The 22,931-nt window shown below is 37.9% G+C and overlaps 1 protein-coding gene across 1 annotated transcript in view; it reads left to right on the top strand.

Annotated features, from left to right (window-relative positions):
* Positions 1-22,931, top strand: part of ATG10 (autophagy related 10) — a 308,654-nt gene that overhangs the window by 184,949 nt on the left and 100,774 nt on the right. The window contains exon 4 of the mRNA XM_004374453.2: positions 17,081-17,219. Within this exon, the coding sequence (XP_004374510.1) occupies positions 17,081-17,219 (139 nt within the window). The remainder of the gene's footprint in view (positions 1-17,080; positions 17,220-22,931) is intronic.

The following is a 22,931-nucleotide window of genomic DNA, read 5'->3' as shown; positions in this document are numbered from 1 at the left end:
GTTGGACTTTGTCAAATGCCTTTTCTGCATCGATTGATAAGATCATGTGGTTCTTGTCTTTTGTTTTATTTATGTGGTGGATGACAGATTGTTTTTCTAATTTTGAACCATCCCTGCATATCTGGTATGAATCCCACTTGATCATGGTGAATTATTTTTTTGATATGTTGTTGAATTCTGTTGTCTAGAATTTTGTTGAGGATTTTAACATCTATGTTCATGAGGGATATTGGTCTCTGATTTTCTTGTGGTGTCTTTATCTGATTTTGGTATCAGAGTTATGCTGGCTTCATAGAATGAGTTTGGGAGTATTCCATCCTTTTCTATGCTCCAGAATTCTAGTAGTGTTCTTGTTAACTCTTCTCGGAAAGTTTGATAGAATTCTCCAGTGAAGCTGTCAGGGCCAGGGCTTTTTTTTGTTGGGAGTTTTTAAATTACCTTTTCAATCCCTTCTTTTGTTACAGGTTTTTTAAGTTATTCTACCTCTGTTGGTATTAGTTTGGGTAGGTAGTGTGTTTCTAGAAATTTGTCTGTTTCCTCTAGGTTTTCAAATTTGTTAGAGTACAATTTTTCATAGTATTCTGTTATGATTGTTTGAATTTCAGTTGAGTCTGTTGTGATATCAGAAATCTCATTTCTTATTCAGGTTATTTGCTTCCTCTCCTGTTTTTCTTTTTTCAGTTTGGCCAATGGTTTATCGATTTTGTTGATCTTGTCAAAGAACCAGCTTTCAAAGAACAAAAAAATAGTTTTCTTTTCGATTTGCTGTTTCATTTAATTCTGCTGTAATTTTTATTATTTGCTTTCTTTTAGTGCCTGAGGGCTTCTTTTGCTGTTCTCTTTCTGTTTGTTCGAGTTGTTGGGTTAATGTTTTGATTTTTGCCCTTTCTTCTTTATGGATGTGTAGATTTATTGCTATAAATTGAGCTCTGAGCTCTGCTTTTCTGTGTCCCAAAGGTTATGGTAGGATATGCTTGAATTCTCATTTGATTCGGTAAATTTCTTTATTCCATCCTTAATTTCTTTTATAAGCCAGTAGTTTTTGAGCAAGGTGTTGTTCAGTTTACTTGTGTTTGATTTTTTTTTCCCTTGCTGTCTCTGTTATTGATTTCTACTTTCATGGCTTTATGGTCAGAAAAGAAGCTTTGTAATATTTCGATGCTTTGGAATCTGTCAAGGCTTGCTTTATTGCCTAATATGTGGTCTGTTATGGAGAGTGTTCCATGTGCATTGGAAAAGAAAGTATACTTGGCTGCTGTTGGGTGGAGTGTTCTGTGTATGTCTATGGGATGAAGTTGGTTGATTTTGGCGTTTAGATCTTCTGTGTCTTTATTGAGCTTCTTTCTGGATGTTCTGTCCTTCACGGAAGGTGGTGTGTTGAAATCTTTTACTATAAATGTGGAGCCATCTATCTGTCTTTTCAATGCTGTTGTTTGTTTTTGTATTTTGGCATCCTATTGTTGGGTGGGTAAATATTTATTATGGTTATATCTTCCTGGTGTATTGACCCTTTAAGCATTAGTAGTGTCCTTCCTTATCCTTTGTGGTGGATTTTACTTTAAAGTTGATTTTGTTAGAGACTAATATTGCCATTCCTTCTCTTTTTCAAGTGTTGTTTGCTAGATACATTTTTTTTCCATCTTTTGAGTTGTAGTTTGTGTCTTTAAGTCTAAGGTGTCTCTTGTAGGCAGATTATAGATGGATCGTGTTTTTTGTCCATTCTGCCACTCTCTGTCTCTTTATTGGTGCATTTAGTCCATTTACATTCAGCATAATTATTGATAGGTTTGTGTTTAGCGCTGTCATTTTGGTGTCTTTTTTTATGTGTTGTTGACAGTTTCTTTGTCCCACTTAATTTTCTGTGCTGAGTCACTTTCCTTTATGTATTTTCTTTTTAATTGTTGTTGATTTTATATTTGCTGAGACTTTATGTTTTTCTTGTTTTTTGTTTTGATGTGTACGATTTTTAGTTCCCTTTGTTTTTACCTTAGTATGTACCCTGTATTTCTAAGTTTAAACCAATCTTTTATTTCTTTATATCACCTTGACTTCCTCTCCATATGAAAGATCTATACATTTTTTAGTCCTTTTTTGCTTTAATGTTGTCATCTTTTGCATATTGATGTCTCTGTTTCCCTATTTTCAGTGTGTTAGCTTTGATTTATTTTTGTGACTTCCGTATCTGGATTGATACCTGGTTGCTCAGTCCTGTGTTCTAGTCTTGGGTTGTTATCTGATGTTATTGATTTTCTAACCAGAGTACTCCGTTTAGTATTTCTTGTGATTTTGGTTTGGTTTTTGCAAATGCCCTAAACTTCAATTTATTTGGAAATGTCCTAATTTCACCATCATATTTGAGAGACAGTTTTGCTGGATATATAATTCTTGGCTGGCAGTTTTTTTCCTTCCAGGCTTTATATAGGCCATCTCATTGCCTTCTTGCCTGCATGGTTTCTGCTGAGTAATCCAAGCATAGTCTTATTGGCTCTCCTTTGAAGATGAATATTTGTTTATCCCTAGCCGCTCTTAAAATTCTCTCTCTATCTTTGGTTTTGGCAAGTTTGATTATAATATGTCTTGGTGACTTTCTTTTGGGATCTGCCTTGTGTGGGGTTCGATGAGCATCTTGGATGGATATCCTGTCATCTTTCATGATATCAGGGAAGTTTCCTACCAACAAATCTTCAACAATTCTCTCTGTATTTTCTGTTATCCTCCCCTATTCTGGTACTCCAATCACTTGTAGGTTGTTCCTCTTGATAGAATCCCACATAATTTTACGGTTTCTTCATTTTTTAAAAATTCTTTTATCTGATTTTTCCTCCAATAAGTTAGTGTCAAGTGCTTTATCCTCAGTCTCACTAATTATGACTTCCATTGCCTCAATTCTGCTCTTATGACTTTCTATGGAGTTGTCTAATCCTGAAATTTTATTGTTAATCTTCTGGATTTCTGATTGCTGTCTCTCTATGGATTCTTGCAGACTGCAGACAGCAGACTGTTAAATTTGTCATTATGCTCTTCTCTAATCTTAAGTTCCTCTATTGCTTTTTCTGTATGTTCCTTGGCTATTCCTGCATTTTGCATGATCACCTTCCTGATGTCTTAAAGAGTTCTGTATATTAATCTTTCATATTCTACCTCCAGTAATTCCAAGAAGTTTTCTTCCCCTGGAAGATTTCTTGATTCTTTGCTTCAGGAGATTGCTGAAGCCATCATGGTCTGCCTCTTTATGTGATTTGATATTGACTGTTGTCTCTGAGTCATCAATAAGTATTATATTTATTTCTCTTATGTTGGCTTACTGTGTCCTAGTTTCTTTTGTTTTGTTTTGATATGCCCAAATAGGCTGCTCGTGTGAGCTAGTTTGATTATTGGTGCCTTGAAGCTCTCATGTCCTGTCACCCAGTGGTTAGATCTGTTACTAGGTATTTGAGCTCAGGAGTCTGTTTAGTTTTCTTGTATGGATTCAGCTCAGGTGTCCAGGTATTCAGCTACCAAGTGTGTGGTGCAGGCTCTCACCTACAGTCCTAGACGGGCAGGGGTGATTAAAGTAAGCATGGGTATCTGGCTGCTGTTTGGGGTCATGCGCTGAGCAAGGCAGAGGGCTTACAGCTTCCCCTGAGTGTCTGGGAGGAAAACGTGTCCCTGTTTCCTAGGTTGCATAGGTGGGTGGGTTTTGCAGCTGGACTATGGGTACCCAATGCTGTTGGCTGGAAGGACTGGGAGGCACCACTTATTCTTGGTCTCCTGTCGCAGGTGGCTATGTGGCATTGGTGGAGCCACCAGTCCTGAGGTCCCTGATGTGGGTGGGTGAGTACCCTGCTTAATGGGCAGAGCAATGTCAGATGTCACAAACCTGCCCCTCCACCATGTAGCTGATACAGTTGAAGTTAGGCGTCAGGTATATTCCCTGTTGTACTGTGCTAATGAAGGCCTGCACAGTTGAAATGGGCCCACACAGGTCTACGCAGGGGTGAAAAGCATTCAAAGTCCGTGGACCCCTTGCGCCTGTCCCTAGGGAGCTGTGCCTGCCCTGTGTTCTTGGCTTAGGGAGCTGGCAGATTGGTTTTTCCTGTTTGTTAATTTGTTCCCTCTCCAAGGCTGGGAGAGTGGCTCAGGGCATGTGACAGATCCTACTTCTGGCCCAGGGGACATGGCAATCGCTGAAGCGGACTCAGGACCCAGTGCAGAGCGGGAAGGAAGCAGACAAATGGGAGAAAGATTCTTCCCAAATGGGGTGTTTTTTGATCCAAATGGTAGGTTAGATGTATGTACTTATCTTTTGCCGAGTTAGCGCTGCTTTTCACTGGTTTTGGAGGCTTGAGTAAACTCTCCACCGCTTAGTCTCTCCCGATGTGGAAAATGCGCCCCGAATGCCACTGCTTGCCTGACTGTGCACTCCAGCTGATCTGGCCTGCATGGTGCTGGTTCCTGCTGGGTCAGGTCTGGCAACTCCTTGCTGCTTCTTAACTGTCCCTCCCTCCCTCTGCCACTCAGTCTAATTTCTCAACTTTGTCTTTGATGTTCAGGGCTCCTATATTGTCATATATAATTGATTCACTTGTTTTTTTGGGTCTTTGTTTTAAGAGGGACCACCAGAAGTTTCTGACTACTCCACCTTCTTGGCCTCGCCTCTCTCAGAGTCTGGTTTGAATTAAGGCTGCTACACCCAGTATTAAGGAGCCCTGGTGGAGCAATGGTTAAGTGCTTGGCTGCTAACCCAAAGGTTGATGGTTCGAACCCACCAGCCACTCTGTGGGAGAAAGATGTGGCAGTCTGCTTGCATAAAGATTACAGCCTTGGAAACCGTAGGGGGCAGTTCTGCTCTGTCCTATGGAGTCACTATGAATTGGAATCGACTTGATGGCAATGAGTTTGGTTTGTTTTGTTTGTTTACAGCCAGTGTTGGAGGAAGAGGCAGGGCTGCTGGGTGAGCGAGATCCAGGTTTTTGGTTTCCAAGTCTGACGATCTTGGGCTGTGATCAGGACTGGCTGCTAAGCAACACTGACTCTGGGACCAGGAGCTGGGAGAAAACCAGGCTCCTGTATGCTCATTTGCTTGTTATTTACGTATCTGACCAGTCTGAGGTGCTAACTTTTTCAACAGATACCTTAAAATCAACATTTCTGCAACTTTATTCAACTAAGACCACTGGCACAGAACATGAGCCAAATGGGCAAGACGCTCAATGAGGAGGAGAGGGAAAGGGGCCAGCCAGTGTCCTTTGGTGCCCAGAAGTGGGGTAGGGTGGGTGAGCTGTCTATCAGTAACCAGATCATCATCTAACTAGAATAATTACTTAGAAAATATTTATAATTCATCTTTGTCTGATCCTTTAAATTCTCCATGTTAGTGTATGTTTTACAACATATATAACATATTAGTATAGAAATACATGTGCATAATTGATCAATAGGTAAATGTACACTTATTAAGGATGATTGCTTACATTTTTTGACTTACAAAGGTGAACAATCAAAAAATTTAGATAGTGTCCCCAGGCACTCTTTTAACTCAGTACTGAAGTCACTCCTGAGGTTCACTCTTCAGCCAAAGATTAGACAGGCCTGTAAAACTATGCCCTACTGTCGTAGTGCTTAAGAGCTCAGCTGCTAACCAAAAGGTTGCAATTCAAATATGCCCGCCGCTCCTTGGAAACCCTGTGGGGCAGTTCTGTTCTGCGTATAGGGTCGCTGTAAGTCGGAACTGACTCAATGGCACCTAACACAGCAACAACATAAAGCAAACAATAACGCGTGTAGTTCAACCATGTGTGTGAGACTAAATGGGCACACTAGCCCAGGGGCAAGGATGAGTATGCAAGAGGGTACAGGAAAGCTGGATGAATGGAAATGGGGAACCCAAGGTTGAGAAGGGGAGAGTGTTAACACATCATAGGGTTGGCAACCGAAAGCTTTGTTTGTTTACACCCAGTGTTGGAGTGAGAGAGATAATCTGTTTGGCAAATAAGACCTTCATTTAACTAGTGAGGAAACTGAGGCCCAGAGGGGACAAGTGATATGCCCATCCAGTGAGTGGTGGAGCCAGGAATTGAACCTAGGTCCTGACTCCAAATTTCATACTCTTTTCACTTTTGGCTACAGTATGCTTCTCTAACTAAAACTTAGTTGTTTGGATGTTGTCTGAGATTTGAGTGTCCCTTACAGGCCCAGTAGAAAGATGAGAACTTTCATCTTGCTCCCACTTCTGATAAATATATTATTTAAAAGTAATAACAATATCCTTGTCTCGTTGCCAAGCACAATGCACATGGTAGGTACTTGTGGAACTCCTTAAGGGCTTCTCCTGGTAAAAAAGTAAACAAGTAAATAAACCCTATTCACATCCATTTTATCCAGAGATAGTTTTGATGAAGGAGAAGGAGCTGATGGTCTACTTGATGGTCCTTTAGAACAGCTCTTTGCTGATTCCTGTATATGATGTTTCTTGAGCACATGGTGAGGGTCCACATTTCAGGATTCATAGTCCTCTAAAATGTACTACCTTTTGTTGTCTTTTGGTCTGTTTATCAAGACCTTATAATTTTCACTCTTTGGCAGTAAAATTTACTCATTTTTGGATTTGAGTATTGAAGTTTATTCATATGCTAAAGGAGTTTGCAGTTTATTCATTAAGAGATTTAAAAATCTCACTTGTTTAAATTAGGGTAGTGCTATCTCTTACTTTAGAAAATGACTTCAGCCAAACCTCAGCCATTGGATTCAATTATCATCATCCTTATAAAGCTCAGAATTTATTACCCCACAGGAAATCTAATGTAACATTCTAAGATAGGAAAAAAGTGGAGACACAGGGTCCTTTAATAAAGTTCTGAATACTGCTTATAAAAATATAATAAAATGAAATTAAATAAGGCCTTAAGATGAACTCTCAGAGATAGGCAAACTATGGCCCTTGGGCCTGCAGTTTGTTTTTGTAAATAAAGTTTCATTGGAGAATAGCCCTGCCTATTTGTTTATGTATTGTCTATGGATGCTTTCTTCTAGAACGGCAGAGTTGAGTAGTTGTAACAGAGATCCTATAACCCACAAAGCTATGTGGAATTGCCATGAGTTGGAATTGGCTCAATGGCAACTGATTTGTTTTGTTTTTTTGCAGTCCCTGGGGTGGTGCAAATGAATGGTTTACTTGTTCAACTGCTAACCAAAAGCTGGAGGTTCAAGTCCACTCAGAGACTTCTTGGAAGAAAGGCCTGGCAGTCTTCCAAAAAATCAACCACTGAAAACCCTGTAGAGCACAGTTCTATGCTGATACACGTAACGTTGTCATGAGTTTGAATCAACTCAAAGGCAACTGGTTTTTATTTGTTGTTGTTGTTGTTTGATCTGGCATTTTAAGAAAAAGTTTGCAGTCCTCTGGACTAGGGTATAAGAAAAATTAGAAGAACTAGGATTGTTTAATAAGGGAAGAGAAATCTGAAGACAAAAAATTTGTTCATATTTTTGAGAGGATATTATATAAAAGATGATAGCTCTTGGTTCTTAATTTTGTTCAAGCATAAACCTAGTTGAAACTGATTTAACTTGTAACACAAGAAAGAATTTCCTGGCTCTGGGATTAAAACATAGAATGGCAAGTCTTACACATTGGTGTACACGCATGGTGTAATTTGAAGGCTTATCAGGCAAGGCTTACATGTTACTGATTACATGTGTGGTGCAAAATTTATTCCTTTTTAGCACCCAAATTCCACTATTATTAAAGATTTCTTTTGCTTAGGGTTATCAGCTACAAATCTGACATGATGTGTGGTAATTGATGAAAGAGGAACATATGCTATTAATAGCCATTAATACTTTTGTAAGAATTAATCAATTAGAAGGAAAAGGAATAAATGACAGATTTTTTTCGATAGAAGGAGATAAAGGAAAGTGCCTGTGAGAAAACCTCTGTCCCTGGGCCAAGATGAACTGGGAGTAGGGGTGATGAGTTACTGGGGGCACATTAGGCTTCCAGCCAAGAGGAACTCAAAAGAGGTAACAATGCTCCTGAAAACGTAGATGGGCAGCCAGTGAAGGCAAACTGGTTTGTGGCATAATTTGGGGTGTTGGTGATTGGGGTTTCCTGACTTTATAATCCCATAAACTACAAAAGTAAAGAACCCTGAAGTAGTCCCTCTGCATATGTGTGAGTCAGGGCTCCTTGCCACGGTTAATTGACCACCTCCATTAGCAGCATCTGGGGTGTAGTTAATAAGGTGGTTTCTTAAATCTCATCCAAGACCTACTGTATCCGAATTTTCAGATGGAGCCTGGGAATATATCTGTTTAACATTCCCCACCACTAAGAATCTGATGATCTTTTGCAAAGTAGAAAATGTCCTGGGCTTGGAGCTGGAAGACTTAATTCAGTTTGTGCCCTGGCTCAGTTTCTTACTTGCAGGGTGACCTTGGGCCTTCCTTCTAGAGCAGAGGAGCAAATGATCTAATGTACATAAATGTGCTTAGAAAAACTATGCTGTTGTTGTTGTTAGCTGCCTTTGAGCCATGAAGACCCCATGCACAACGGAACTAATTGCTGCTTAGTTGTGTGCCATACCCATGATTGCTTGTGTATCTGACCGTTGTAATTCATAGGGTTTCAATTGACTGATTTTCAGAAGTGTATCTCCAGGCCTTTCTTCCTAGTGCATCTTAGTCTGGACGTACCACTGTTCAGCATCATAGCAACCTGCAAGCCGCCACTGACCAATGTGTGGTGGCTGCGCAAGAGGTGCTTGGCTGTGACCCAGACTTGGGTCTCCTGCATGGAAGGTGAGAATTCTACCACTGAACCACCATGGCCTCTAGAAAAACAATAAAACTTTATAACTGATGCTGGTCTTATTATGTAACATGTAAAGAGTAACTGAATAGAAGTACATTTTGACTGACTTCTGAAGCTCAGAATACCAGGTAAAATTCTTTCCCTCTTCCTTTAGTTAGGCATGACTTTCATAAGAAATTTCTGATTCTTCATATCCCTTGTTCTGCTAATTCTTTTGCATTTACATGTAAACATTGTTTTTAGACAGCAGAAATCTTAAGATGATGAAGACGACTTAACTTGCCTTTAAAAAAGTCCTTTTGAGCGCTTCCCGTTTTTTTTTTTTTTTGAGGAAAACAATGCTTTTTTACATTTTTATGATGTAAGGACTAATTATCATTAACATACAGTTGGTGCTGTTATACATTATTACTATTTTCCTCCTGCCAGAGAACGTGTGTTCTCCTGCATAGAATCTAAGAGACAGCCTCTTCCACAGTCAGCCTTTATTCAGCCTATTTGCTAGCTGCCCAACTCTGGGCACACGCTGTCTCCTGCACAGTGTTTCTTAAAGGAAACAGGGCCTAAGAAGCACAATGGAGCCAGCTGGAAACATCCAGAAAGCTGCCAGATGTGCTCAGGCGGGCTTCTGAGTCCTCTCTCCTCCTGCCTTGCCCTTGAGCATGCCAGTCTGCAGAGGAGGATTTAATCCTGTGCTGGAGACAGATTCTTCCTCTCAGTGGGAACCCACATTGGCCATGCCGATGCTAATTCACTCCCCTCCGATGTAGCAGGGAGAGCAAAAGAATATTGCCTCTCTTACTTACTTTTTTCTTTTTTAAAAAGTCAGTAGTAGGAGTGATAATATTACTGGGAAAGGTGGAGCCTCTGTAGGATGCTGTTTTTGGGATCATCTTGGTGGCCACATTTTGTTGTTTTAGTGATGCCCTGGAGGCTGTCAAATACTTGCCTCCTGCCATGTGATGAACCCTCTCTTCTGTACCAGATACAACATTTACAGTTGCTAAAAGAATGACATTGCTTGCAAAGGCTCTTGTGACAAGTCAATTATGTGAAAGCCACAGAGATCATAAAAAGAGAGTCATTCTTGGGATTGAGTGAAAAGAACACCCCACTGTAAAGTGATGAGCAAGTGAAACAAAAAAAAAGGGGGAGGGGGAGGCTGGCTATTTACAGTCCCACATAGATTATTTTTATAATTCACTTTAAATGTTTTAATAGTTAGAATCTGTTCTTTTTTAGAGAGTTGATTTTTCAATGGTTTATTAAAAGGCTTTTGCCAGTCTTTAGCACTTCTGAAAATATTAAATGGGTGTTGGCTTAAGAAAGTCAGCTGACAAAGAGTTTGCTACGTAGCCCATTTTTCCATTGTGATGAGGTGGTTTATGTGGCCACTCATGAATACAGCTAAAGACAGTCCGTGAACCACTACTGCATCTCTGCCACTCTTTGGTACTTTTGGATGATTTGGCTCCTTGTCTATGATTCTGGTGGCCTGAGTGGTTAAGCACTGGACTACTAACTGAAAGGTTGATTGTTCAAACCCATCCAGAGGTGCCTCAGAAGTAAGATCTGGTGATGGCTTCCAAAGGGTCACAGACTTGAAAACCCTGTGGAGTGTAGTTCTACTCTGCACACTTGGGGTCACCATGAGTCAGAACTGACTTGACGGCAACTAACAACAACAAACTTAGGTTTAAATTAAAAACCTAACTCAGTAGAAGATTAAAAAAATAAATAAATCAACTGTCTTTTCCTCAAGGGATATTGTGAATAAAACTGGTTACTTATGTTTTCTCAATAATAGTAATAGAGATTATTAGTGATAGGAGAAAAGTTTTTCTTCCTTCAATTACCTTTCCCTGTAGGCTAAATAGAGATATGGATCTCATTTCCAAAGCCCAATACACTATTTGGGTTTGCTTTCAATAAAATATCTATGAAACGTCTTCAGCATGGTCCCTATTTAATGGATTTAGTTGTAAAGCTTCATTCATATCAGATTTTCTAAATGAGAGATCACTGTCCACTTATTGTTAATTGAATTCAATAAAAGCAAGGTTTCCATAATTTTAATGTGAATTACTTAATCTTTTAGCTGCTTGAGTGAAGGTGATTTTCAAAACACAAGTATCTTCTCATTTAATGAAATAGTAACATTTTGAGGAAAATAAATGTGTATGTGACTTTTTTTTTCTATTAACTCTTAATATAAAATTAAAAATACCCAAATCCTTTTAAAATCACATAATAAAAGAAAACTAATAAAATATTAACAAACTTTCTCAAAATATTAATAACATTATGGTGTCCAGAACATCAGTCCAAATGACATATAGGAAGTAGCATACTACAATATACAATATTCAGCAGGGGTCTGAGTGTCAGCAGACATGAGTTCTAGGTCTGCCTGTGCCTCTAACTACATTGGATGAACCACTAACCTTTATGGGCCTTATTATTCATATCTACTAGACAAAAGTGTTGTGTTAGATGAAAATATCCAAGTTTCTTTCACCATTAGAGTTCTATGATTCTGTATACTGTAATGTGGTATCAGACACTTTATTTTTAACCTTTTAAACATTTTTGAACTTTATTTTGTGGACAGAATAGTATAATGAACACCCATGGACCCATCAAGCAAACCCAACAGCCATCAATCCATGACTAATCCTGCCCCTTCACACCTCCATCTACTTACCCCTCCTCTGTATTACTTAAAGCAAATGCCAGACATTACACTCTCTTTATTAACATGACCTCTATGTCATCTGTACTGTTAGCACATTGAGGTCTTAGAAATTTTATTTAATTTTTTACTAGCCTCAAAAATGCCTCACCATTTTTTCCTTTGCGTTTTTTAATTGAAATTTTTGAGACAGTTGTGGATTCACATGTAGTTGTAAGAAATAATGCAGAGAGATCCCATGCACCCTTTACCCAGTTTCCCCCCATAGTAACATCTTACAAATCTATAGTACAATATCACAGTTAGGATATTGAAATTGAAACAATTCACTGGTCTTATTCAGATTTTTCCAGTTTTACCTGCACTCATTTGTGTATGTACGTGTGTGTGTATGTGTGTGTATATGTGAATTTAGTTCTGTACAATTTTATCACACGTGTAGGTCGAGGTACTCACCACTACGGTTACGATACAATTCCATCACTACAAGGATCCCTCATGTTGCTTTTTTATAACCACACCCGCTTCTCTCCTGCCCCCCCAACTAATCTGTTCTCCATTCTGTCATTTCAAAAATGTGATATAAATGGAACATGTAGTATGTAATCTTTTGAAACTGGCTTTTATTACTCAGAATAATTACCTGAAGATTCTTCCATGATGTGTCTGTCAATAGTTTGTTGCTTTTTATGGCTGAATAGAATGATATGAATGTACCAGTTTGTTTAACCATTTATCTGTTGAAGGACATCTGGGCTAGTTCAAGTTTTTTAATATTATGAATAAGACTGCTATGAGTATTTGTATATAGTTTTTTGTGTGAGCATGTTTTCATTTCTCTAGGATAAATGCCCAGGGTACAATTGCTGAGTCATGTGGTAATTGCATCGTATTTATTTGTATAAGAAACTGCTAAACTTTTTCAGAGTAACTATACCATTTTACGTTCCAGCCAGCAATGTACAAGTGACCTAGTTTGTCCTCATCTTCACCAGCATTTGGTGTTATTATTATTTTTTAGTTTAGCCATTCTGATAGACAGTTAGTGATATTTTATTGTGCTTTAATTTGATGACTACTGATGTTAAGCATTTTTTAATGTACCTATTTGCCACATCTTTTTTGGTGATCTTTTGCATTTTTACTCCTCCATTTATTTTCAGACTTTGAGGCGAGGATATTGCTGGTAAGTTACCTATGAAGTTTGTTGTAATATGCTTTGATGGGAGGAAACAGATCTGCAGACTGAAATAGAAATGGTGTTCTCAGCTCTGTGCTAGAGTCTCTGGGAATACAAAGATGAGTAAGACAAGAACCTTAGCCTTGAAGTTCTAAAACCATCTGGCAGTTTTAACTGGAAAGAGAAGCAGAAAATATGTAGAAGTGTGAGATTTCCAAATTATGTAACTTCAAGGATTAATATTTGCATAAGCATCACAAAGGTGACCATGAATGATGGAAATTTCTCAACATATATAGGCCAAGGACTCAAATTCATTTAATATGAGTAAAGGATGCGAAGTCATCTCTGCACATAGAAGGCTACCCAGAGCAAGGGACCAGGGTGACAAAGCAGCATGCCAGCTACAGGACAAGCACACTTGGCCTTCAAATCCCACAAAGGCACTCAACTGTCAGTGTGAACAGTGATTGGAGTGAGAATTCTAACAGGCTCTTCCAGAAGTTTGTTCTGTTCCCTTCCCTCCTATTTCTTGGGCCTCCTAACTGTTCCAGAGAATTTGGATCTATTCCTAACTGATCAACAGTTGCAAGTACCTGGTGTCAACTCCGGCATGTTCCCAAGTGCTTGATTTGACTTTGGATGAAGGACATTCTTTCCAGGTGTTTCTTCCTCCCTAGCAGGACTGGGTCTCAGGCAGTCCTGTTTCTGCAGTTTTCTGCAGAAATGAACAACCCAATTCCTTAGAGTCAGTATTCACTTAATATTGGACAGTATTGATTTATGAAAGAAATGGCTCAATAGAGAAGAATAGCGAATAAATACACACACGTCTAGTTTATGGTAAAGGTGGCATTAAAAATCAATGAGGAAAAGATGGACTACTAAGAATCATCTGGGAAAAATTCCTACCTCACGCTATGTTCAAAAGTAAATTTCAGGTGGATTAATGGTCTAAATTTAAATTATGTATATATATATGTTGTTGTTTTTGTTAATTGCTGTCGAGTCAATTTCCACTCACAGTGACTCCTTGTACAACAGAACGAAGCAGTGCCCCGTTCTACACCATCCTCACAATCGTTGTTATGCTTGAGCCCATTGTTGCCATCCCTATGTCAATCCGTCTCATCGAGAGTCTTCCTCCTTTTTGCTGACCTTCTACTTTACCAGGCATTATGTCCTTCTGCAGGGACTGGACCCTCCTGATAACATGACCAAAGTACATGAGACGAAGTCTTGCCATCCTTGCTTCTAATGAGCATTCTGGCTGTTTTTCTTCCAAGACAGATTGGTTCGTCCTCCTGGCAGTCTGTGGTATATTAAATATTCTTCACCAATACCATAATTCAGATGCATCAATTCTTCTTCAGTCTTCCTTATTCATTGTCCAACTTTTGCATGCATATGAGGCAATTAAAAATATTATGGCTTGGGTCAGGCCCACACTAGTCTTCAAAGTGACATCTTTGCTTTTTAACACTTTAAAGGTCTTTTGCAGTAGATTTGCCCAATGCAATACGTTGTTTCCATGGGTGATGGAGATATACATATATGTGTATGTGTGTATATACATATAAATGTATATTTATGTGTGTGTGTATACATATATATATATATACATATATATATATATATACACATACATATATCATGGTGTTATTAAAAAACAAACAAACCCATTGCCATAGAGTCTATTCTGACTCATAGCGATCCTAAAGGACGGAGTAGAACTGCCCCATAGGGTTTCCAAGGAGCACCTGGTGGATTCGAACTGCCGACTTTTTTGGTTAGAATCTGTAGCTCTTAACCACTATGCCACCAAGGTTTCCATCATGGTATTAGCAAAGAATGTTAAATATCCCGTGGGCTGCCAGAAGAATGAACAAATCTGTCTTGGAAGAAATACAGCCAGAATGCTCATTAGAAGGAAGGATGGCAAGACTTTGTCTCACATACTTTGGACATGTTATCAGGGGGGACCAATCCCTGGAGAAGTACAGCATGCTTGGTAAAGTAGAGGGTCAGCAAAAAAGAGGAAGACCCTCAACGAGATGGACTGACACAGTGACTGCAACAATGGGCTCCAGCATAATAACAATTGTGAGGATGGTGCAGGACCGGGTAATGTTTCATTCTGTTGTACATAGGGTAGCTATGAGGCAGAACTGACTTGACGGCACCTAACAACAACAATATATACATACATTTTTATCTCCAATAATAGGTTATTATTTCTAATAAATAAACAATTTATATAATTCAGTAACAAAAATGCAAACTAAATATCAGAAAAGTGGGCCAAGGGTAAGAACAGGCAAATCACAGAAGAATATAAATTACCAATGAACTTATGAATAGATAGATGTTCACCCTCACTAGTAATCAAGGAAGTAGAAATTAAAACAACAAAATTGACTTTTAAATTCATCAGTTGGCAAAAATTAAAAGCACAAATAATATTCAGTGTTTATGGGATATGGGAAAGGAGCATACGCCGCCGGCATTATTGCTGTGAATATAAATTGATACAGCCTTTTTCTGAGGGTAGATTGGCAGGAACTGTTGAAAGTTAAAACACACATTGGGGAATACAAAGTTTGATCCAGTAATTGAACTTTTTGGAATCTGTTCCATAGAAAAGCAGAGGTGTGCAAGGATATTCATAGCAGCATTATTTGTAGTAGAAGAAAATTATAATCAGCCTAAAGTATCTGATAATATGGAAAACAAACAACGGCTTTGGCATACTGTAGAATGCTGTGAAGCTATTAAAGAAGGAGTTAAGTGTACAGCACTGACATGGTGGCACACGGACATGCAGGATGTCCTTGAGTGAAAAAATCAAATCTAGGAACACATGTATATGTAACATGATTTAATCGGAGGTGTGTTTTTGTGCCAAAAAATAAAAAGATGTTGGGAAAAAATACACTCGCATATTAAAAATGGTTACAAATCTGAGGTATGTAGCATGAGAAGAATTTCATTTCTCATGTTATGTTCTTGTACAGTATTTGCAATTCTTATCATAAAGATGTTGTGGTTTTATAATGTTCATAAAAAAAAGAAATTATAAATGGTAGACAGTTCAATCTTTGACCAAAAAGAAAGAATTTGGTTAAAAGAATTGCTGTAAAAGAAACTATAGATACCTACGCCTAATGAAAATTAAAAAACAAAACAAAAAAAATGAACAAAAAACCCTCTTTCTTACTACTATATTAATTTTCTGTGTCTAGAATGTTTATTTCAGTGATTTCTCTCTGATTATTTAGTTCATTGTGTTGAATAGACGGCATTTACGGAAGTTTTGTGAAAAAATATTTTGCAAACCTTTCCAATTGTGGTATATATATTACAATCTCCCCAGTGAATTGACTGTGAGGGGCTAATTAGTAAAGGAGATACAAATCTAGGAAGTAGTCAGTGGTTTTACTTATCTCCGAGGGAAACCTTGTTTCATACTGATAAAGTTTGAAATCTTTCCTGTGCTTCTTTCCAATTGTTTATTGTTGTCGTAACTGTCTTAATGAGAGGTAGCAATGAGCCACACCAACCTGCTTCATTCCTTTTACTAATTTAATTTCCAAGGAAAGTCTTCAACCCAAGTAAATAAGTGAATGTGGATGGAGTCGAATTCTGACTCAACGTGTTCTATTAATTGCTTCCAAATATTAAGATACATTCTTCAGAAACATCCAGACATAATAAAAAATCAACTCATAAAGAGTGATTAGGTGAGACGAGAGATGACTATAACCATCTCTACTTACAGAGCCCTGTTTAAATCGACATTAATATTTGCCATCTACTTTATTATAAATCAAGATTTATTGTAGAAATATACCAAAGATAGCACAATAGCAAAGAAAACAGATTCATCTCATCTTTTGAAATGTACCTAATAAACTCAACCTCTTGCAAAATAACTTTCTTATTCAAAATGGAACTGGGAATTGTTCAGCGCACAATGAATCATCTTTTGGCAAGTACAATAGAATCTTTAGGGACATTTCACAGCCTCTTGTTCAATTGTTAGGATGTTTTTAGCTTTCACAGGTAGGGAAGAAGGTAGCTTGTATAGCCGTCATCTTGTTGCTAAAATTGTACAATAAAGATTTTTCAGAGTTGCTGTTGAAATAGATCTTTTTGCTTTCTGCCTTCCTGTGTCTTCACCCAGAGCTGCTTTGTCTCTCAGAAACAATCTGGAATGCTAATGTTTTCTGGTTTTGCTATTTACCCAGTATTCAAATGTTAAACATTAATATGGGAAACTCCCTTTTCCTTACTTCATTGCCCTATATTTATTTAACTATTATTCTGCAGGAAGAAAATCTCATCTTCTTTCCCTCTCTGTGTTACTGTACTTTTTTATTGACAAACACATTTTGTTTTCATTTTTGCTTTTTTTCAGGAGGCTTTAGAGCTACCCCTCGATGATTTTGAAGTGCCTGAGACTGCAGTGGCATCGGAAGTGATTAAATATGAGTATCATGTCTTATATTCCTGTAGCTACCAAGTGCCTGTGCTTTACTTCAGGGCAAGCTTTTTAGGTAAGACCATGCCTGATGCTAAAAGTAAATTCATAACATTTGCATATAAGGCAGAACACATACTTGGAAAATTATTCTTGAGAGGAAAAAAAATAAGAGTTAAAAATAAGAAAACTGTGGGTGAGGTAAGGTTTTACCAGTAAATTTTCTCATGCTTCAGAAAGAGTGAGTATCAAGACTTCAGAGTGAATGATATCATCCCAGCCTTAAGACTGATCTTCAGATTCTTGGCATCCTGCCCAGCGTTGACTAAGCCCCCTGGCCCTTTTCTTTTCTTAAACAAGTAGGAACAACTTAAAGCTACAATGTTTATTTGCTTCTAAATTTACAGTACAAATTCCTTCCTATTTCAAGTGATCCCATTAACAGAAAAGCTCCAATGCCTTTCTCCTCAAAAGCTAATCATTATTTCCAGAACCATTTATCAATTAGCTTAAGCTATATTTAAAAATAGCACGAACATATCCTTTGGCCACCTATACATCTCAAATGCCTTCACTTCCTCCACTGCTGTTACTCAACTCATTCCCCTACCAAGGAGGTGGAACACCCTGTCTCCTTTGAGGCCTTTGCTAATAAAGCTTATTTAATCAGCAGCCACATGGAGTCCTCCTCCTGCAGTGCCTGGTGACTCCCCCTTAATGCTAACCAACTAAACGGGGTCAGCCTTGTGAGGCCCTGCTGCCCTGGGCTTGGAGACCATGACGACCCCCTTTCCGGCCTACCCCCTACCCTGTTTCTCCTTTACTCTCTGGCCTTATCAGCAGCATTTTGCATTTTGAACAGTCTTCTAAATTTTTCTGGATAGCTGAGACATCTGAATTTACCCAGTGATATTTTATTTTTAATTAAAAAGTAGCTTGAGCTGCTTTGAATGTGTATTTGGTAGATTTAATCACTTTCTGCCTTATATTGTTTAATGGTCTCTAATTTTGCAGTGTTGGCGGTTTAACAAGCACTTAGGATTTAAAACACAAGAACAAATTCTCATAGACTGCCTGGTGAGAAGATTTTAATCTGAGGAGCAGTTCCTAAGAACTGACAATTTGGGGTAAATTTTCAACAGGGGACATGGGGAATTGAGGACACTGATAGTTCACTAATTCACAACTCTTGCTGCAGATTTTAGACGATTATTACAAGCATTTGAAATGCTCACTTTATTGTAATTATATTTGGTTTGGAGCCCAGAGGTTAAAGGATGTTTCCTGTTAGTGAGCTGGGCTATACAAAAAAGTAGAAGGAGGTATATTTATTTACTAAGGGGAGGAAATTTTCTTTCTTGGTTTTGGTTTGCACTGGCTCTAGCCAGTACCTTCTGGAGTCAAAGACATGTCGAGGCTGCAGGTAGAGGAAATAGGACACTGCTTCTTCAGTACTGTACTTTCATAGACTGTAATTAGTATTCACCATAAGCAGTTAATCACCAGAGAAGAGCTCCCAGAGACAAAACAAGTTGTTTAGCTTGTCAGTATTAGGGAATCAGAGGTGTTGAAACATGACTGCTTCTAGCTGGAAGTGGGTCTTGCTAAAGCCGGTGGATGAGCTCATGTGTGTGCTTTGCTCTTATGTGCCTGCTCTTATGTGCCAACAGCTCCCCTTACAGTACAGCTCAGTAATTGTTCCTGTAAGTCCAATTATATTGTAATGACATGTGTAGACTTCCTAAGATCCTTTCTCCACAATGGTTTTCTATTTCTTAAAAACAGATTAGTGTTCTTGGGCTCTCTTGATATACTTTTAAAATACCCTTCATATTTGCTTAATAAAGGAAAACCAAACCAAGTCATTTCTTTTATATAGAGCAGTCCTTGCTCTCCCCCTGCCCTGCCCCCTCATCCATTTTGTGTTATATAGAATGGGCATAGGCTTTTTTTTTCTTTTTCAGTCCAGAATTCATTTAGTGCTTGTTCAGGTACATGAAAATATCAGAGCTGTTTTTTGCAAAGCATACTGAATTTTTCTTGTAGAGGAACATGAAAAATGTTTTTTTTCTTTTATCATATTCTAATAATTTATTTTCTCTTTTCTACCTAGCTTCACATGATGGGTGTTCTAAAAATGTATCACCCTTTACTCTGGAGTCATAATATTTCATTTATTCCCCTTAGTTCATTCTACTTTCTTACGATATCTAATCATTCTGGCCTCCATCTGTTTGTTATACAAATCTCTGTCAGTGTGGTCAATGGATTCCTAACGCCTTCCTCTTATTCCAGGTCCAGATTTTTCTTTATCTCATTCTAAGAAAGTTTGACCTAGAAAGAGGATAACTATAAAATTTCTGGCCCAGGGGTCTTTTTTGTTGCTTCAGAAGTAGTTCACTTAGCCTTGCTTTTGACAGATATTTAGCATTTCTTTTGCATTTGAATGTTACTAAAATTTAATTTCTCTGCTTTGCTCTGAATTGTCTTCCTGTTCCTTTTTTAGGAAGAGCAAGTAGTAAGTAGTTCCCATTTAAATAGATATTACTCATTCTTTTATCAACTAACTTAGGTTCCAGAAGAAATCCTTATTCTGTTTCTTGTAATGCAAATCTACTGGACTGTGAGTTCCTCTTACTCCTGTATATATGGTGCAGTATCTGCTAGGCCAACTACTGCTCAGGATTCAGCTAAAATGCCACTTGCTTTTTGTTACTCCCATGTCATATCATCTTATATCACTAGTTATACTATAACAGAGTTGTCTGTTTACTTGTGCATATACCCTATAAGAGAGTGAGCTAGAAGTTAGGGTTCTATGGAAAAAAGAGAAGAAGGGAATTAATACTGAATATCTACAAAATGATAGGCTTTATTCATGGCTGTGTGGTGATGGGGGGTATAAATATATGTATACACACACACACAGACACACACACGCTAGCCCTCTGGCACAGTGGTTAAGAGCTTGGCTGCTAACCAGAAGGTGAGCAGTTCAAATCCACCAGCTTTTCCTTGGAAACCTTATGGGGCAGTTTTACTCTATCCAATAGGATCGCTATGAGTTGGAATCAACTCGATGGCAACGGGTTTGGTTTTGGTGTTTTATATATAATTTATCTTACTCGTTTTGATGCCCACAGTATCAACTATGTCATGGTATCAATGGATGTTTATTGACTGAACCTGAATGAACCAATAATGAAGAATTTCTAATAATTTCTGACTGCAGCCCAAAGACTGAAACACTGTGTTGGTAGCTAACTTGAACTGCTATGATGGGTTGTAAGGAAGTAATGCCCTTGTCTCCAGGAGACCCAGGAGCAAACTATCTATATATCTTTACTCTTTCGTCTGTCACTTATCAGTCATTGCGGGACTAGTTGACTGAGGAGGGTGGAAAGTCCAGACAATTCAAAAGGGGGCATCCAGACTACCTAAGCAACTGTTCCATACCTACAAACACATATTTTTAGTTGATCCTTGAACGTGGACAGCCAAGTTGAGACAGCATTCTGCTTGAGTGACTCTCATTTCTACTGCCTGGACATACAGGAGCTCCCTTCCCAAGTGGGTAACATGAATTTAAGAGAAGAAATAAGTCCATCCCAGTATTCTTTTTTCCCTGACTACTCTTGATATTGTAGGTTTGGGAGAGGTAGTGGGACACCGGAGATACCATTTGCCACCCAGGAAGAGGTAACTGCATTTCTGTTAAGTAATAATAGTAATAGTAATCCTAACCTACATTTGAATAGTGCTTTGTAGTTTCCGAAGTCCATTTCCACCTAGTATTGCATTGATAGTCCCAAATGCCCACTATTTTTGGAGCATATTTTGTTAAATTGTTTGTATCATGCCATCCCCTTTTTATGTTGCATTTTCTCTTTTGGAGGTTTAGCTTTCTTCAAAAGCTGATGGCAGCATTAGAAATATGGTAAAAATTAGGCATATACAGAATAGCTTTGGGCTTCACCAAAGTCCTAATCTTGAATATTTTCCCCTTAGACTATAACTAGAGATATCTATATTTATTTCAGCTTGAATTCTGATTCATTTCTTCCCTGTTTCTCTTCTTTCCTTTGTTAACAATCTCTACTGAAAAATAGACCAAATGATTCTTCTCGTTTTCAAAATATTTAATTCTTTAGCTGACATACGGGTTTTTCTTGGGAACCGTTTTGACATATTTCTTTAATTAGTCAGAAGGACTGCTTTTTAATAGGGAAGGAAATATTTCTTCCATTCAGCAATGGAAGTTCTGTCCTTTCTGATTATCCATTCTATGACTGGCCCAGGGAGTAAGGATATAGAATTAAAGATACAGCTTAAATATTTTGTGTAGAAGACTTGTCCACTTGTTATAAACCAGAGGAAAGCTCATGGAGAAACAGGACAAAATAAATAGCCAGAGAATTCCTTCTCAAAGGCAGCATGAACCAAACCAGGATAAAGACCAGGATAAAGAAAAATAATGGAAGAGAATGTGGAATTGAAGCAGTGTATAAATCATTAAGGAAGAAGAAGAAGGGGGTTGTCTATGGTCAGGAACAAAAGAAGGTCTTTGGAATGCAGAGAAGAGAATGACAGGAAAACAGGAAAGATGGGGGAGGTTAGAAAAAGTTGGAGAATACTAGTAGATTATCCATAGCTTTATTTAACAGCTTACGAGGCAAGGTAACAGATTGGCTTTTCTGAAGAGAGTGGGAAGCACATTGCAGAAGGGGAGAAGGGTGAGTGCAAAGATGTGGGGCTGGATAGATCATGGCATATTTGGGGAACTGTGAGAGGCCAGATTGGAGCAGGGGTTTTCTTAAGATAGATTGTGAAAGAAATGGTTGAAAAGATATGATGAGGTCAAATTATGGAAGAGATAATGCAATGAGAAGTGGTTGGGGGCTATTAAAAAAAAAAAAAAGTGGAAGAGATTGAGCAAAAGTGAATGGGACCAAGAGAGGGATTTCCTAGAACAGAAATTCTGTTTTCAGGAAAAAGGAATTTGGCTTGTTCTTTTTTGGTTGCTGTTAGCATTATTAAATTTTTTAATAATAATCTCTTAGAGAAAACAACCTAGAAAGAACATATTTCAGGGAAATAGTATTATTGCCAGTACAGTGAGAGTTAAGGCAGCTTGTTGAATAGAGGAAAAAAAAAAGATGGATTAGAGTGGTGCTTAAAGACTGAGGCAAAAATGATTCCCGTTGATTTTTACAATGAGCGTAAAATAGAAAATGATTTGACAGATAATTTAATTTAGAGTCTTATTTGATTGTAAAGAATCTTTAAGAAAGTTCATGTGTGCCAGTTATATTTACGTAAACAGTAAATCTAGCCAAAGTCGTAATAATGAAATGGAACATGCATTTTGGTGGATTAATAGGAGATTCTAGGGATTGACATGAAATTTGAAGAGCAAACAGTGGAAGTTATTAAGAAAAATAATGAAAAATTATTTAACTAATACAAATATATTCAAACTGAAAAGTTTAAATAATTGAGGAAATTTAATAAGACTTACTTGCTGAACCATGTAAATGTTTGAAACATTATGGGGAATTAGAGTAGAAGTAAGATGTTGGGTTACAACATAGGATGGGAATAGAATTTCATTGAAAAATTAAGTCCTGGTTTAAAAATGTTTTATTTATTTTTTATTTTTTTATTGTACTTCAGGTGAAGGTTTACAGAACAAATAGATTCTCATGAAACAGTAGTACACATATTGTTTTATGACATTGGTTAACAGGCCCACGACATGTCAACCCTCTCCCTTCTCGACCTTTTTTTT

Source organism: Trichechus manatus, unplaced genomic scaffold (assembly GCF_000243295.1).
Source record: "Trichechus manatus latirostris isolate Lorelei unplaced genomic scaffold, TriManLat1.0 scaffold00029, whole genome shotgun sequence".
NCBI classification, from domain to species: Eukaryota; Metazoa; Chordata; class Mammalia; order Sirenia; family Trichechidae; genus Trichechus; species Trichechus manatus.
Note: the sequence above shows the minus strand (reverse complement) of the source record. Positions and strands in the feature narration are given on the sequence as shown.